Here is a 19,313-nt window from a genome sequence, read left to right as displayed (position 1 = left end):
GGATCGGAGAAGGAACAAAATAATTTGTAAAGTGGTAGCAGCAACATGGGTACTAATAGTCATCTTCTTTCTTCTTTTAGAATTTATTTAATTGACAAAACAGACTTTGAAATGTGAAAATTGTCACTTCCGTGGTGGGTGACTTTACAGTAGCACAAGACGTGAGCCGAAATTATAACGCTTAACAAGCCAAAAACACCACCAGTTGAGTGCAACTTTCCTTAAACTAAAATATCATTAGAGGTAACGAGAATCCTGTATCACTGTCATCTGCATGACTTTAAATAATCAAATCATTTATAATTTAATCGTGACCGAGGTTTCATTACCAGCTGTCGCGTCCAGGTCAGACAGCACTTTTGCCTGGGTACTTATTTACATGAACACCACTGCATAATTATGTTAATGATAACATTAATTGACGTCATTGAATCAACTAAAATGGATTAATGGGGGACATTAAATTTCTTATTAACTATTGTATTTTCGAAAAAAGAAACATAAACCTAACTATCACTTCGCTGGGTCTATGCATTCAGGAAAGTGAGAGCTCTTCAGGAAAATGATAATATGTTATTTCGTGTATAAAAAAAATCGCTTCTATTAGAAAACATTAGTTACTGTTAGGTTGTTGAAAAAATCTAACATCGATACGGTTTAATAAATGTAATCGAAGTTTATCAGTTGGAATTGGAATTATCGTAAAGCTGATCCCAGCAAGAACATACCAGATGCCTTGGTGTCTTCTTTTTGTCGTATCTATGGCATTCGTTTGTATTGGCATCGTGGTGGAAGGATTTGCCAATCCGCGTAAGGGTATGCGCCCATTGTTGCCCAGTAAGGCTAGGACGCTAGGGCGCGACTAGCACGAGAGCGACATAGGATTCTCGCGTAAAGATCTCGCGCTTTTTGTCGCTCTCGCGCAAGCCGCGCCTTGTCGTGCTGGTCTTACAGGGAGTGCTAGGCGTACAGAGATACAGAAAGTACGTCGTTGCTGGGAGGCTCTTCTCGGATTCCCCCAGCTTGGTTTAGCCATGTAAAAAGACCATGTAGTAATTTTCGGAATTTATGTTACTACATTGATATCTACAGTTATGCGATATGCAATTAAAAAATCTACGCCCAAGCTACAAGTTTCCGGAAACTGACTTCGAAATTGATGAAAAATAAAGACATTTTGTTTAAAAATGATAGTCAAGTTTGTGTTTTATTCAAGGTCACTTTGTAAATCTATTAAGTCTTGGGCAATTCATGTTTGCATCTCTCGATTCAGAGTCCTATACCTATAGTACCTATATTATATCGACTGTGAACTGGCAATCGGTACTCTTTAAATTTTGACAATTTTACGGGATGAAGAAAATAATTGTTTGCGTCGTTTATATAGCATCTGGTTAGAAGTTAATAGAAGTTGAATAAAGTCTGGCGTCAAAATTAAATGTATCTGAGATGGAATTTCTTGCAACGCTGCGGAGTATGAAATAGTATAAAATGGTATTAAAAAGTGAAATCTTTAGAAAATTGAGATAGTACCGGTTGCCAGTTCACAGTCGATATTATAAAATATTGCCAGAAGCCACAGTATTATTAAATCACCGTCCGGTAGCCGACATAGACGATCCTGAAAGTTGTTCCTTCATATACCTAAATGGAACTTTGTATAGACCTGTATGGATTTTTATGTGAATACTCTGCCAACTATACCTACCATCCCTTCCACACTCGTCGGCACCGTTGTCCCAGCGAAGTCCTCAACGACCTTAATGACTCTATCACTCTCGCCATATTACAGGCCCACAACATACTCCACAAATTACCGTCCTAGCCGGCGAGAACGAAGAGCCCATCGCTTAGCGTGACAAAAATGTGCAGTGGCGCCATTAAAACGTATACTGTTATAAGTTCACACAATTAGCGTTTTCAAATAGTAAATAAATATATCACGTAAAACTTACTCCAAGCATACTGAGCCGAGGTGCGTGCCCACCTGGTCGCCCTTAATCCCGCTACTTAAATTATTATACGGATTGAATTAATAAGCCTTTAGCGATCAGCTGCGCGCCCTTGAGTCCGGTGCGCGGTAGAGCAGTGTAGGCAATAATATTTGAACTGCAAAATATATTTATATGGATATATAAATTCTTATACTTTGGTATTCTATTTCGGTCTTTGCTCAATGGAAATCAATATGCCTTTAAGAAAGAAATGTCAGAGGATTTTTGATTTCTGCAAACATAAACAATAATCTATTGTTACAAATATTTATACGTATTTACCTACACTTCAAGAAAATTATAATGTAATTTCTAGCCATTACAAGCAAATGTACTTAGTCTTTTTTAAGAATTTATTAAATATATTGTATCCATAATATCATTAAAATATTATTATCATAACGGAGCTTTACATTTATAATCTCAATCCCTTATTTGTTTTTCATGCCCCGTCTGACGAAAATTAAAAAATGAACATAAAATAAATATCTGCTATGGTTACGTATGAACCCTTCTTGTGTTGAGTAGTGAGGTACGATACAAACTTCTCTCTTAGGCAATTTTTAAGCTTAATATCCCATTTATTTCCCGTAGTTTGTTGAACGGGTCGAATAAAGATTCGGTACTGTAAATATTCTGATAGCTTTATTTGTCTCAAGGCGCTAATTTGTTAAAGCACGAACTCAAAAAGCATGGCATACATATCCGTAAGTACTGGTAGACTATTTAGGTATATTTCAACTGCTAATAGATAGCAAATAGGTAATCTTTAAATGTTCTAAATGAAACAATTCATTTCCTGAGAAAAACCCAAATATGTACTTTTTAGACATTGTGACATTTTTACACAGTAGGCCGTACAATTTGTCGAAATTCATTATTAAAAACTGCACCTTGCAAGAGTTCAAACATGCAATACCAAAAAGTGATCTACAATAATTGTAACACAGAGCGAAGTAAATCGCTACCGCCCCTTACTTCTCCGATCAGCCTTAATCATAGTCGGTCATCGTAATCGAGGGAGTTTGACTCTATTTATACAGCGGCTGAACGGAATGGAAGAGACTTTTGGTAACGATATTGTACATAGCATAATTAACTTTATGGTCAATTGTGTAAGGTACAAACTAGACACGAGCCAAACTATTCTGCGGAATTCTCGCGCATGCTCGAGAATACTCGCGCATTCCGTGGAAAATTTTGGCTCGTATCTAGTTTGTACGTTACACAATTGGCCATAAAGTTCGTTATGCTATGTACAATATCCTTACAAAAATTCGTTTCCATTCCGCCTCAATATAAAATGAACCTTAATTTGACGCAACTAAAGAATACTGTGTATTTTTCTTTCTACAAATCCCGGGACTTCTCGGAACTGATTATATTTGCAAATACGTATTATTTATTGAAATCTGAGTACATTGCTGGCAACAAATTATTATTTCGTATTAAGTATTTGTCTAAAAAAATAATGTTGTAGTTACGTTTCTATAGGTACTTACGTACCTATATAAAATACTTTAATCATTAAAAATTAACACGAGACAATTTTTTGGCATGTTTAGAAAAAAAACAGTAAAAATAAGAAATTTTATACGCATGGATAACAAAATGTACTCATTTTGTTATCCATGCGTATTATATTTCTTATTTTTATTTAATTATTAAATGTACTCATTTTGTTATCCATTCCATCCGTTTTCTTAGTATGGACATACTTGTCCATACTAAGAAAACGTTCATACTTTAGGTAAATGAACTCCTTCAATTCCGATCACTAGTTCATAATATCTGACATAGCCGATAGAGCATTAGCGTAAAAAATTCTTAACACCACACTTCGCAGTGAGTAGTGTTGGTGAGTTTCAGTATAAAATATGGGAAAAGATTATTGTTCATCATTTCTATTTCAGTGGCTTTTAGATACTATCAACTTTTTTAAATTTTACTCGTTTATCTCGTGCATTAAAAAATCGTGACACTAGATAACTTTATAGCTATAAATAAGCGAAATATTCTAAAAAAAGATTTGCTCAAATTATGAATTATTCAAAATAAGAATTTAATTACAGATAATAGCGACGTCTCTGGCCAGGGCTGGTAGCTGTAAAGTTACCTACCCTGTAACTGTCATTGAAAATCAAATACAAAGAACCGACTACAAGCACATAGAAGAATTTGTGAGGTCCGCTGGTTCGTTCCGTGGCTTAGTTGGCACAGCGTTTGACACGGTTTGCTAGAAGACGTCGGTTCGAATCCGGCCGGATCGAAGGATTTTTTTCTAAGTGTTCGATCTTTATATTAATAATTAACGATTTACTCTTTATACTTTATCGGCATGGCTACACAAAGTGTATCGTCGAAAATTCCTCGCTTTGGAAACTCTAGTTGTTCCGCGTCTGACGCTTTTGTAACACCTTGTAGATAATAAGATATGCATTCTTATGTTTTAATATTAACATTGTAACTACACACGTCTCCGGCAACACCATTATATACATTATGCATTCCATTCACCATCGGCAGTGTCGCTAAATCGTCATCAATTGCAAACGTGCAGAATATCAATCGACAATCAGAACTATCGGAAAATAAGCATCCTCAGCGATGAGTATTATTGGAAGAGACTTATATATTGTTTTCGCTACCTTGTCGACGTGTAGAATTTGTAAAACGTTAAGAAGACTTTCCCAAGGATATTGTTTTGGCAACTAAAATAGCAAGCATGAGATATTAGAAACAGCAACGTTCGTTGTTTTTATTTTTGAAAAATCGATGCATCGATGAATTTGAAATATACGTGTACTAACTACGTATTATACACATTTATTCGGAGGGACCGTCGAATTGTGGCTTTTAGAATATTTTTATGATACCAAATGATGGACGAATAAGTCGTGTACCTGGTAGCAAGCGATACGCTTTTCCATAGCAGTTGCAGTGCCACTCAAAACTTTAAGTCACAAATATCTGAGGGGCACTAACCAGTGTATCTGTCACCGTGATACATAAATTGACAAGTGCTATGTCCCTGTTTTCACCAGTACCCTTCAAAACTGGAACGCAGTAATGCTTACATAGTAATGTAAGCAGTAGATTAGCAGCAGAAATAGGTAAGGTGGCAGTAGATACTCACCAGGACGAACTCTTTCACAAGGAGCTATACTCCTACACCACATATTTGTAGCACAAAACAATAATCGCAATCCATTTCACTTTCCTTGACCCTAATAGCCCCAGAAAGTATAAAATATATGCCAATTGACCCTCATGCGTGAATTTCCGCAATCTTCAAATCACCAAGGGGACGTATGATCTTACCGTAGGTTTTCCGTTAATGCCTTAACACTCATCCTTCGGATTAGAGGCTTTAGCCGACAACAAGCAAACACTGACGTATGACTGGCATTCTTCAGGCAACGACATTTCAAGGTTGCCACGATTTGGCGAATGTTTATGGGAGTTTACGTACATTCCATCTTAAAAATTATTTCAAATTTTTCTTTGATTTTTTTAATACGGAAATCATCAATTATCGTAGGTTAATTCTACAAGGATCATATCATACATAACTAAGGGTAACTGTAGAGTTTAAATATTACAACTTCGAATCGTTTCACCTTAGTTATTAGTAGCAGTAGAGCTCCTTGTGAAAGAGTTAATCTTGGGTAGTATTGCCCCCTTACCTATTTCTGCCGCCAAGCAGTAATGTCATCAGCACCTGTGTTCCGGTTTTGAAGGGTAAGAGTGCTGGTGAAATTACAGGCAACTGGGAATTGTCAACTTAGATCCCAGGGTGACAGGCGCAGTCACAGTGACCCTCAAATCTTTGCGATTGAAAGCTCTGAGTAGCACTGCAACTGTTATAGATAGGAGTGTAGCTTACCATCAGGCGCTCGACTTATTCGTCCTATCACTAAATATACTCCCGGACACAAAATTCGAGCCACCTCGCGTTTTTGCCTTAAAGGGCTAGAAAATAAAAAATAATGTTATCGTCGAAGAAAAAGATTTCCCCGGTTTTGTAAGTCCAAATTTCCAAAAAGGACTTATACAAAATACTTTTAATATACTAGTTTCAAAATTGCGTAGGATAGTTCTTGATCAATCGAACATTGTTTAGGCTTAGGACTTTTAACATTGATGCGAGGTGGCTCGAACTATGTGTCCGGGAGTGTATTATATAAAAAAAATAACATCTGAAAAACGACAACTTTTCAAGAGAAAGGTTTCGAGATTCTACGAACGAAATTAGTCGACAACTTTTTGTGTTTATAGAAGAGTTTCCCAATAAAAATTGCAGATACGTTAGTTGTTTCGTGTGGTTCGTGTTATTTTTTATAATACTAAGTGACGGGATGAACAAGTCGTGCGCCTGGTCGTAAACGACATGCCAGTCTATAACAGTTACAGTGCCACTGTAAATCACAAAGATCTGAGGATCTCTTTCACAAAGAGAACGAACTTTTTCACAAAGAACACTACTACTACTACTTTCATGTGATAGAGGCACTTTTGACGTATGATTACATGTGACTCTATTGAACCAGTCATTTTAAAAAGACCGACACTCAAAAACTCTGACTTCTGATCTGAGACTTGATACTAATATTTCATAAGTAAACATTTTCTATACCTCTATATTTTATAACAATATGACCTCAGAAAATCAAAAATTACGTATTGCAGAACCTGGATGTGCGGTTTAACAGAACTAACATAGTAGCGGTAGAGCTTCTTTCTGAGCCGCCAAGCAGAAATAGGTAATGTGAGCATTACTGCTGGATTGCTAAGGGTCCTAGTGAAATTCTAGGCACATGAGACTTGTCGGCTTATATTTGGGATGTATCCCTGTGACAGTGTCTGTGAGATCTTGGCGATTTAAAGCTCTGAGTGGAACTGCAGCTGCTATGAATAGGAGTGTCACTTACAGCTTGTTCGTCCCGTCATGTCAGTTGATATCATAAAAAAAAATCTAAAACCACGTGGAATAACTGGGATATGTAAGTAACTAAAAATTACTATGATTTAGCTCCAAGATAACATTTACGTTTTACAATTTATTTGCCTGTGTGTTTCTTTTATTATCATATGTATGTTATTATATCTCTGTTGTAAATTACTTTATTTAGTGAATGAATTCAAAAAGCGCCATCTTGTTCCTACTTATGTAAGTGCTTCAAAGATAGTGCGAAACGTATTAAAAAAAAATCGTGTTTTCACAACCAATCTAAATATTATTTGCACACAATCATAGTCATCTACTTTTTATAGAACTTAATTGCAGATAATACGTGAATCACAATTGTACCACATAAATTCTTATTATAATTGCATATTCGTAAAATTTGGCGGTATTGTAAGATCTTTTTTATTACCGTATCTTTGGAATTGCTGAAAATATAGCCCTAAAAGCTTATCCAAACTAATATTACAAATGCGAAAGTAACTGTGTCTGTTGAGCCGCTGAACCAATTTTGATGAATTTTGGTTTAAAAATAGATGGTACCTAGGAGACTTTTTGTAACAAAAATAAATCTTAAAAGGGGTGAAACAGGGGATAAAAATTTGTATGGAGAACCAATAACTCCATGAAAATGAGTTTTTTATTTATAATATTTCTTTTTTATAATATCAAGTGTTACACACGTGCAGTGCCACTAACAGCTTTTAATCGCAAAGATCTGAGGGGCATTGCCGCTGCGCCTGTCGCCATGAGACATAAGTTTACAAGTCTTACGCGCCTGTAATTTCACCAGCACCCTTACCCTTCAAAACCGGAACGCAGTAATGCTCATAATAATATGAGTACATTCACTACCTATTTTTGCTGCCAGGTACTTCCCTGGACGAACTCTTTCACAAGAAGTTCTACTGTACGTAAGCACTTATACTACGCACACGAGGTCGCGGATACTAGCCAGCGCTCTATAAATCCACGAAATATTGATTTGCAAAAATAAATGTATAGGCAATAAATTCACATTAACACAAGTAAGTTTCTAATTACCTAACTATTTATTGAAAAATATTTGCCAGTGAGTACCTGTTTATATACATACTTGTTACCTTCAATGATATTATTTAGTATCTACTAAATAAATGCTATCTGTGTTGTTCTAGAGATAAAAGATTTACGTGTGTAGTTAACCGATTATCTTCTTGTGTATGTAGAGTTCTAACTGTTTTTAATTTTTATTATGTTAATTATGTAAGACTAGTTTTTTTTTCCGAACTTTATATACAATTAATTCAGCAACTGCCTCCGTGGCCGAACGGTTACAATGCCGGACTGCCACGCAGAGGTCCCCAGTTCGATTCCCGGGCCGGGAGAAATATTTATATGGCCTAAATTTATTTCCCTCGTAGTTTGTGGTTGTGTATGTGTGTGTCCATGGCACCCGCGACACAGGGTTTCCCTAGTGCGGGGCTATGTTGAATGTGTACGTTGAGTGTGTGCGTTATTACCATCAGTAGTATGCTATTAAATAAAAAATTGTATACTAAATATTAATTAATGAAATTCTTCATTACACTTAAAATTACAATGATACTACTATAGGTGTAAAAATAGTAAGTTACTATACAGCAGGTGACCTTATTGCTGTATATCAATTTCTTTAAAGTATCCTTAGGATATAAAATATTGGATATGCAAAAGGGATGCAACCAGAGAATATCTTCATAAATACACTATTATAATTAGTACTAATGGAACCATATGTGTACATATACATTACAATGAATAAATAATAATATCAAAATAAAATACATACTTTTGAAGGGAAAAAACATAAGTTGTGACGATGCTACCTCTTTCATCGTCATCCCACCTTTTTATTACCCTTTTCCCTTGTTCCTGGCCACTTGTACTTGTACTTTTGAAATTTTGAATCGTTCTTCAATTCCTTTACCTCGTCACTCTTACTTTCTTCTTTCCATCGCCAGTCTCTACTAAATTTCCGAAGCGAACACACGTGCTCGCCTTCATTATACAATTCTAACCAAATATACCATTGAAAATTATGTAACCTAAATGTATTAGTACGAATACAGGCCCTTTTGGGGTAAGTTTGATTACATTGAATGTTAATCCGTTGTAATGGAGTGTTTCATACCATTGTATCTGTTATTATATCGTTATTTTGTTTTGTTACAGCTCTCACGCCTTTACATTACCTGTTCTTTTCCATAATCATATGGACCGAGCTTTCTATTTAATTACGCGAACCCAGCGTGACACTATGGTTTACATCATGGACGTCAGACGAGGAGGTCCCTGTTCGATTCCCGGTAGGACCAATTTGGGAATGAAGTTTTCTGAATTGGTTTTCGTCTGAGTGTTCTGGGTAGAGCCAGGTAATAAAAGCAATAAAAAGTCATAGAGTAATCTCATTTATAGAATGTTTAAAAGTCTCACCTGAAAAGTTTTCATTTTGCTTAAGTGACCTTATTACGCGAAGTGTGCAAATTACATATATTTGCGAATGTTTAGTTGCAATACCTCTCGCTAATAGTGAAAGAAAATATTGTTATGAAAACTTGCATGCCGAAGAAAGTTAACAATCTTTGGAAAACTTGTGAAATCCCTAGCCTGCATTTGAGCTAACGTAGCGAACTGTGGCCTTACCCCTCTTCTTTTGAGGAGACCTGGGAGCCTACCGTAACCTTTCCAAAAACAATCTTATTTCAATGTAAGCTTAAAGTAAGCTTACTATAATATTACTCATATTCGTACCATGACAAGCCTATCAACCAAGTAATGTATTATTGCTAAAGTGATTGAAAGAACAAATGATTTCCCAATATTGTCTATTCCTTACTAAAAATAGGAAAGAGATAACGCTATGTAAACTATATAATGCCATCTATTTCGTTCTTGATGTTCCGAATCGTTTTAACGTAGTATAATGTTTAAGTACTTAATATTATTCACATTCAGAGAATTTTGACTGTTAAAAAAAGAAAAGTATGTAATAATAAAATCTATTAAAATTACGTTTTCAATAATTATTTCGCATTTTCATGAAAAAAAATAAGTGAAACAAGCTGAATCTTGATAGTTACGTTGTGAATTCGGAATTATAGTCTAGAGTCAACTGTTAGTTTCGCCAAGGAGCATCAAATGCTTGACGCATTATATTTACATGTACATACTGTGTATACTTTAATTTGGAAGAATTCGCTATCAGATAACATGATGTAATGCTCTCTTCACAAAGACGATCATTATCAAATGTTGAATCCTGTATAATCCCACATCATAAACGAAAATCTTTCCCCAAAGTTAGTACCGTCTCTGCGTCACCGTACCCACACATTCACAGTACGCAATAACCTTACTTATTATCCTTTACGATGAGTTAATGCGAGTTGTCGTCAGTCAAACATTTAGAGCTAGTCGTATAAAAAAAGGACGTGATCGCGGACTGCGCGCGATTCTCCAGCGGCGCGCGCGCCGGGAAAATCATTCGATCGCATCAACCGCCACAGCCGAACGTCGTAATCGGGAAGTGTCTCCATTTCTTATCAACACTTTTCTTTTTCCGAGTTTTCTTATTTCGACCAACCAGTTGCAACTTAAACTCAAAGTGCCTTATTGTTTTTATTTTCAATGACGACCGCGGTATCATGTTCTGTCAAAGTAAAAGTTTCGACATTTTTTATATATGTTGGAATCGTTTCACTGACACTCTTGAAATTTTAATACTTCTGATGCTTCAGTTAGTTTTACCGAACGGAAGGACAAAGTTAAATGTTGTGATTGAGTGATATCGTTCTGGACCTATGAAAGGAACTGTGATAACTTATTTTTAAAAGTAAATTAAGTATTTAAAAGCTAGTCAAGATGATGTCCAAGAAACAATTAGCATGTATGCTGGCGTTACACATCATGTATCTTCTGGTGGGAGCTAGCATCTTCTACCATATAGAGAGTCCTTTAGAACTCGCTCAAAGAGCCGAAGACAAACTGGAAAGGGTTGAAATCCAAAGTAAGTCCAATTGAATTCAATAACTAGTCCCTACATTCGCCGACTACCTGCGACTTTATACTAGATTATAAATCGCCATATACTTATACTTTACAAACAGTTCAAATTAGACGTATGTTTATTTTAAAACGTTATTTTATTTCCGTGCATACGAAATAAAATGTCAATGCTGTCATCAAACGCGTATGAAAACTTACAATTTATTAATTCCCCGCATGAGTTATATTTAAAAAGTTCAATAAACTTTCAAACTTCCAGTCCAATTGTAAATAAACAAACATGCACAAGGAGCCGATATTTTTTAATTTCAGTGTATATTAAAGAGTCATTTTACCATCATCAATTCAAGCAAGTGACAATGTGAAAATACTAAATGATTTTCTAATCGACCAAAATGCATAGGATTTTTCCGCGATAGGATCCCTATAAAGTAGATACGCATAATAAAAGATGATCATGTGTGTAACACCCAGGTTCGATCCCCGGCTGGGTAAATGTAGAATAACTAACTTTTATACCTCTACATTGTTTCGGGTCTGGGTGTTTGTGGTACCATCGTTGTTTACGATTTCCATAACACAAGTGGTTTAGTTACTTACTTTGGGGTCAGAGCAACGTATTATTTATTATATTTATTATATATAATAACATGAGATGAAAGTATTCAATCTGTTGTTATTCTCTAAGTAGTTTTGTTTAACCGAAAATGGTTTTTTAAAGTTCGTTATTTTTAAAATTATTTCATTCTCCAGGTATATAACTAGTTATTATTTTACATAGCCTGGTATACTATTCTGCTGCTAGTAGCAGAATAGCGTATCAGGCTATGGCTAGGCTATAAATTGTTCCACTTCATGTCCCTTTTTTAAAAGGCACTCAACAAAATTGTATCGACCCACTTGTGAGATAGTTATGACGTATAATGCAGTGTTGCAACGTGCTCAGGCTTTACGAAGAAAAACAAAGATATAATTACGCATCGATGATATAAATAGATATTTGCCCACGGCATTGTCCACGTGAACTAGACTAAAATCCTACCTCCCAGCAAGAAAGGACTGTTAAGTATATTGACATTGCCTTCGTAACACAGCTTGGAATTGTAAATGATAATTTCTCGTAATTATTTTGTGTTGCTAATTTTACTTAAGAACAAAATTCGACTTCACGCAACAATCTTAGAAAATATGAAGCGAAGAATATTTCTTTCAAATATTATTGCATTTAATCATTCTCTTCATAGAGCCCTATTGTGAACCACATGATCATATTTAATGCACTCGTAACTGCTGCATATATTAAACATCTGACAGCCTTATTTTGTATGTTGTTCATACCAAAATGAAATTTTGAAACAAAAGCATTTTTGTCTTCGTATATCGTTGGAAAAAGTATGTTGGTATACATATACATCCAATATAAAAAATAAAAAAACACCTGCCCCCGTAGTGTGGCTACGCATGATAGTCGGGACGCGCGCGATAAAATTGAAATAAGCGCGCGCTATTGACTGTCTCAATCAGATCTAATTTAGATAGCCAATAGGGCGCGCTTATTTCAGTTATCGCGCGCGTCGCAACTATCATGCGTAGCCATGCTACGGGAGTTGATCTAAAAAGTTTGTGGAATTACATCTATGTGTTTGCCAAGTTTTATTAAATCTTTTATAAATATTTATAAAATCGGCTAACGGAAAATGGGTTAAATCGAATAAACCAGATTCATTCCTTAATTTATCAACCTTGTAGAAAGAATATTTTTCTACAAATTTGAAAGGGAACATTACTGAGTTACCCCCCTTTCGAACAAAAAAGAATTATCCAAATCAGTTCACAAATGTCGGTTGTAATCGCGTAACATACACACAAAAAAATACAGTCGTATTGAGTATCTCCTCCTTTTTTTGAAGTCAGTTAAAAATGAATCACACGTCACATTTTTATTTTTTTTACGTCGTTGGATCAAAATTTACCAGTTGATTGTGCTTAAACTTGAAAAACCACCGTTGAATACTTCTGTGGGTACCGAATACTAAATAATTTGTGGGATTTAAAAAAAAATCGTAGAGTTTTCTACACGTAGCTTTTGCTTACTAATTTTTACCCGGAAACAAACCAAAGCCTTTGACACGATTTCCAAAGAGTTAAACCACTTGTTTCTATCGAAGTAGATACAGATAAATACAATTTCTCTGCAGTACTTGAACCACTCACGCTCTCGATTTAATGGTCGTCTGTATCTATTGTATTGTTATTTTTCCACGGCCGATGATAAAAAAAACATTCAAACAATTGATAGAAGCGATTGACTATAGTTGTAGTAACTTGAAGAAACGCGTGTAGTCACATTGCAAATGAACTATTTCCCCTTTAGCATAGGGTAACGATATCTATATACAATTACATTGTGTCTTCGAAAGATAAGTTTAAAGAAATTGACATTCTTGCACTAGGGTCACAGTGCATTTATGAAAATGTAATTTTTCTACACCTGTACTTTAATCTGTCAATTATAATATCAACCACATCATAAAGGCCACTTTTTAGTTCTGAATCAAAATTCTATTGTCCATGGTACTCGCCACAGAGCTGAAAAAAATCATTAGGGTAACAGTACTTTAGTACAACCTTTCAAAAAAAGAACGTCGTATTTTTGGCAATTAAAATATCAATTAGGACTTTACTCTGTATTTATGTGGTCTGTGCCTTATTCGAACGCTATATACTGCCTCCTGGGGCCTACCACAACCTCTTAAAACAATATTATTTTAACCTTACATTGACTTTTCGTACTACAACGCGCTTAAAGAAAGCTTATTGTAATGTTAAAACTATGATGTTTTATTGGCAGCTTTGTGACGATTCATTCACTCAGTTCGTACTATGACGCGACTTTAACATTAAAGTAATATTGCTCTTATGTCAAATTTAGCAATCTTAAAATAGTTACATATGCCTGTATTTATTTGTAATGATTAAAAATTAAGTTGATCTTATTTATTTACATATATCTCTTCAATGTTTTGTTTATTTTTTATTTATTAGCACATAGTAAATAATTTTTCGTTAAATAAAAATATGCCATGTTTATTTCGGACAATTATAACAGCCCCATCTTTATGCTCCTTGGCGAAACTAATATTTGACACTTGACTATAGTTCCGAATTCACAACGTGACTATCAAGATTCAGCTTGTTTTATTTATTTTTCATCATGAAAATACTGAATAATTGTTGAAAACAACGTAATTTTAATAGATTTTATTATTACATACTTTTCTTTTTTAACAGTCAAAATTCTCTGAATGTAAATAACATTAAGTACTTCAACATTATACTACTATAAGACGATTCGGAACATCAAAAAAGAAAGAGATGGCATTTTATAGTTTACATAGCGTTATCTCTTTCCTATTTTTAGTAAGGAATAGACAATATTGGGAAATCATTCGTTCTTTCAATCACTTTTGCAATAATACTTAACTTGATATAACTTGACATAATACTTGGGTGACAGATTCGTCATGGTACGAATTTGAGTAATATTGTAATAAGCTTATTTTGAGCTTACATTGAAATAAGATTGTTTTTGGAAAGGCTATGGTAGGCCACTTGATTGGTTAAATTGGCCTACAAGTCTTGAAATCAGGCAATAAATCTTAAAAAAAAATTAAAATATATGTGGTACTTAGCCAGTTCTATTACATCTTTGGTTTTTTGTTTTGTAGCGTTTCTTTAGCTTTCTTTTAAATATATGAAGACGCTGTATGGTGGAACCGTTGCCTACCCTAATAAAAGGATTAAAATTTATTTAAAAAAAATTGCGTTTGTTGTCATGGATTGTTAACCAAATATACATTAAATATTGGTTCTGTTTCATTATTTTATTTACTCGTAGAAAAAGTATTACCGTGTATTAAAGTATTACTCGGCAAAACCTCATGGCCTAAACACTACTCGACTTTAAGAACCATCATTATGTACTATCTACCGAGATTTATATTGTATAAATGACTATATAGGCTACGTCAGTACCACAAGCGGCTTATATCTTAGTAGCAATAGAGACCCTTGAATCCAGAAGAGTTCGTCCAAGTACTTCCATCTTACCTATTTCTGCTGCCAAGCAATAATGCAAGCATTACTGCATTCCACTTAGGTACTCGGGACTTGGCAACTTATGTCTCCGGGTGACACCCGTAGTGGCTAGATTTTTGCTATTCAAAGCTCTGAGTGGCACTGCAAGTCCTACTTACCACGAGGCGCACTTGTTCGTCTCGCCATTTGGTATCATACAAAAAAATGTTATAGTCGCTCCAGAAAGTGTCCTATCATTGAAATGTTTAGCACCTTCCAACCGTTTCGCTACCGTGTCAAACCAATACAATATCAAAAACAGCATTTTGAGAAAATGTTTCAAAAAGGCTTTTCCTTCTATTTTTCAAGTTAACAACAAGAAAGAACATTTTACTCATTGACTTACAAATAAATGGACGACGGGTCTAATACAAAAACCACGAAAAAAATGTCCCAAGTCAACCTATTTAAACGTAGTGACATGTAAAGGAATATGAAAAGGCTAAAACGTTGAATTTAAATTGTAATGTCATCGCAGTACTGTCTAATTTTGCTTGCTTCGCTGTCAGTCCAACAAACGAAGACTAAAGCATGAATGACGCTCTGTATACGATTTTAACGCCCTATAAGTTCGGACACTTTTTAGCGCTGACCCGACGTCCATATAATTGAAAGTCAATGATTTTACTTAATTTGTATATTACATATTAAATAATCTACTCGTTATAAATGCAAAAAAGTCTTTTGAAAAGCGAATAAATTTGTTTTACCTTGATAACAGTCGAAAGATTCTTGTTATGAAATTACAAAATACTATAACACCATATTGGGACTTGCAGTGTTTTGGTTTGACACGATAGACTTGGACGTACGTATATGAGAGATCACAGTAAAACTTCAGTCTAATACCTTTATTTATTTAGTTTTTAAAAAAGAGAACTTCAAGTATTTTCACAAGCTTAACAATAGGATATGGCCGATGTGCATGGTGATCACTCTGTCTTTAAATATATACAGTTTGTATCTCTCAGGAAGTACAGAACCGAGCAAAATTAAATTACCTTGCTATTCGAATAACGAACGAAGACGCAAAACGGTTCGTGCTAACCGACTGAATATCGGCAATTCAAATTCTCACTGCGTATAGTTCAAAGTTAGTTAATAAGAGCGAGATTTGCATTTGTAACATTTCCGAAAAGATACAGAACGGTAAAATACTATACTAGTACGCTTTTTATGATTAGCTGAAATAATAATGTGCCAAACAACCACATCCACGATTTACATCGTACTCCCTTTCTGGACAAGAAAAAAAAACATCTTAGAATCATGTAATTTTATGTAGATGGTCGATTTTTTTTAATAAGAGTTGTAGTGCAACTCAGCTCTTTAAATCGCAAAGCTATGAGGCGCACTGTCACTGCGCCCGTCAGCCTGAGACATAAGTTGGCAAGTCCCATGTGCCTGTACCTGTTTCACCAACACTACTTCAAAACACACACAACTTCAAAATAGGAACATAGTAATGCTGACATTACTGGTTGGCGGCAGAAATAGATAAGGTATCAGTACTACCCAGGACGAACACTTTCAGAAGGAACTCTACTGCTACTATCGATTGCTTACAGTAAAGGAAAATATGAAGAGGTAGTTCCCGACTCGCGTGGTACAAATGTTGCCTACCTAACCTTAGACGTATATGGATTGATTCAGGTCCTATTGTAATCATGAATAAGATAATCATGAATCTTCTGAAGTATACTGTATAACAATACATATCGACGCTGAAAAGGTAAAACGTCTGACGTGCATTTGGAAAATATTACAGGAGAGTGATTCAAAGAATTTTTATTACGAAAAGAAATCTTATCTCTAATTTTATTTGTTATATGGAAACCTAGAAAGTTTCGGCTTTTCTATGTAAGTAATAAAATTAGAATTATGAGTTTTTTTCTTAAAAAAATTATGTTTCTTTTCCAGGGTCGATATATAATCATTGTTGGCAATAACTATCAAAACTAACAAACAAGATTCTTTTGAAAATATTCCTCTATGGAACTTATGTGACTTAATAATGCGTACTTAACGATAAAAAATAAAGTAGCGATATCCTTGGTATCTATGTCAACTGTTATAGTCACGAGTGGTCATCTAACTGGACTGCATTCCTGACTAGGTATTCGTGCAATTGAGATAACGCAATCCAATAGAAAACATTGTTTACCTCTATGATAATTAAAAACTTTTTTCTCAATTCAATTCAAGTCAATTTTTAACTTTCGAACAAACAAATGAACATCAAAATATTCGCTCACATTAATTTGACCCTGGAAACATTGACTTACAAATAAATGGACGACGGGTCTAATACAAAAACCACGAAAAAAATGTCCCAAGTCAACCTATTCGAAATTTAAATTGTAATGTCATCGCAGTATCACGCTGTCAGTCGAACAAATGAAGACTAAAGCGGAGTTTGGCGCTCTGTATACGATTTTAGCGCCTTACAAGTGCGGACACTTTTTAGCGCGGACCCGACGTCCATATAATTGTAAGTCAATGCCTGGAAAGGTAAAAAGCCTAACGTGTGTTTGGAAAATTACGGAAGACAGATTTTAAACGTAATTTTTTTGAGAAAAATATATGATCACTCCAATTTTATTTCTTATATCGATGCTTTCTCAAACTCGTATCTTATAAAGAGTGATTTTTCAGAAGATGGCAAAACTTTCTATTTATTTGAAATTTCTTATCAAGGGTTTGTTAATTTGGATGCAATACTTTAAGAATAGGTAAAAGCCAGTGTATGAGTGATGTGAAATCAGCTTGCAAAATTTGTATATACACTCCATTTTTTTGCATTTCAGTAACTGTGCTTTAGATACGAGTTTGAGAAATTTTAATGCGATTTTTCTTGCACGATGCACGTCAGACGTTTTATCTTTTCAGTGTCGAATTTGTTTTTGTTACAAAAATATTCTAGGTGGTCAAAGACTTCAGTATATAGATATATCGTTGTAGTTGGTAAATAAATTCCTCCCAGAACCCTTTTAAGACTAATAAAAAAACTTTTAGAGAACGTGCGTCTTTCAAAACATTTCACAGTTAACGACCGTACTCACAACTGCAGTTGTTACAATTACTATGAATTTATTATTCGTGTAAATACCCGAGACAGAACAAATTACTAGATATAATTATATAAGTCATATACAGTCTCTTGCTGTTTAATCAATTAGGATTAATATTTTCCAACAAATCAATACATATCATAACTAACTGCCTTGCTGCTTTGGTCGAAAGGTTACCATGCCGGACTGCCACGTAGAGGCCCGGAATTCGATTCATTTATTATCGCTACATTTATTTCTCGCGTGAGTTTGGGTGTAATTTGTAGTTGTCTATGTATGTATCCATGGCACGTACGTATACAAGGTTATTTTTGATTTTTTTTTATAACATCAGTAATGGGACGAACAAGTCGTGCGCCTGATGGTAAGCTACTCGTTTCTCCACAACAGTTGAAGTGCCACTCAGAGCTTTAAATCGCAAAGATCTGAGGGGCACTACTACTGCGCCCGTCACCCTGAAACATAAGTTGACAAGTCCCATGTGCCTGTAATTTCACCAGCACACTCACCCTTCAAAACCGGAACACAGTAATGCTGACTTTACTGCTTGGCGGCAGAAATAGGTAAGGTGGCAGTACTACCCTGAACGAACTCTTTTACAAGGAGCTCTACAGCTCCTAAATTTTTTTTTATTTGTAAAACACTTTCAACCTCCCAGGATTATATTACTAACATCATAAACAACAACTTTTGTATCATGACCTTTTTTCAAAACATAATAAATTTACCAAAAAAAAAACAAAACGTTTTAGGTCTGTATTTTTAGCAAAGCCTCTGACGTACTGTTTGTTCTTCATTAAAATAATCTTGGAGGTGGGTGCTTTCTTTTGCTACTGCACAGACTTATCACCATTTAGAGAGGTCTATTTAAATATTTTTGTACGAAAATAAAACCTGACGAGTTAATAAAAGTCACAGGACAAAATTTGTTTGTGATATTAGCAATATAGTCCCGCGAACCCTGTATACCATCCATTATACACGCTCTACACGCTTTGCGAAGTAATCGAATACTGCATCTGTGTTTCCCGTAAACTGTAATTTGGAATTAAAGCTTAGAGTGAATAGGTACTTTAGAAAAAGCATAATTACCATTGTCGGTCACATCATCGCCTAACG

The 19,313-nt window shown here is 34.9% G+C and overlaps 1 protein-coding gene across 1 annotated transcript in view; it reads left to right on the top strand.

Moving 5' to 3' along the window:
- Nucleotides 1-10,842: 10,842 nt before the first annotated feature.
- The window catches only part of LOC113238248, a 43,962-nt gene continuing 35,491 nt past the window's right edge, over nucleotides 10,843-19,313 (top strand). Inside the window, exon 1 of the mRNA XM_026475055.1 lies at nucleotides 10,843-10,987. Within this exon, the coding sequence (XP_026330840.1) occupies nucleotides 10,843-10,987 (145 nt within the window). The remainder of the gene's footprint in view (nucleotides 10,988-19,313) is intronic.

This window comes from Hyposmocoma kahamanoa, unplaced genomic scaffold (assembly GCF_003589595.1).
Source record: "Hyposmocoma kahamanoa isolate Upper Pololo Valley unplaced genomic scaffold, ASM358959v1 95, whole genome shotgun sequence".
In the NCBI taxonomy this organism is placed as follows: domain Eukaryota; kingdom Metazoa; phylum Arthropoda; class Insecta; order Lepidoptera; family Cosmopterigidae; genus Hyposmocoma; species Hyposmocoma kahamanoa.
Note: the sequence above shows the minus strand (reverse complement) of the source record. Positions and strands in the feature narration are given on the sequence as shown.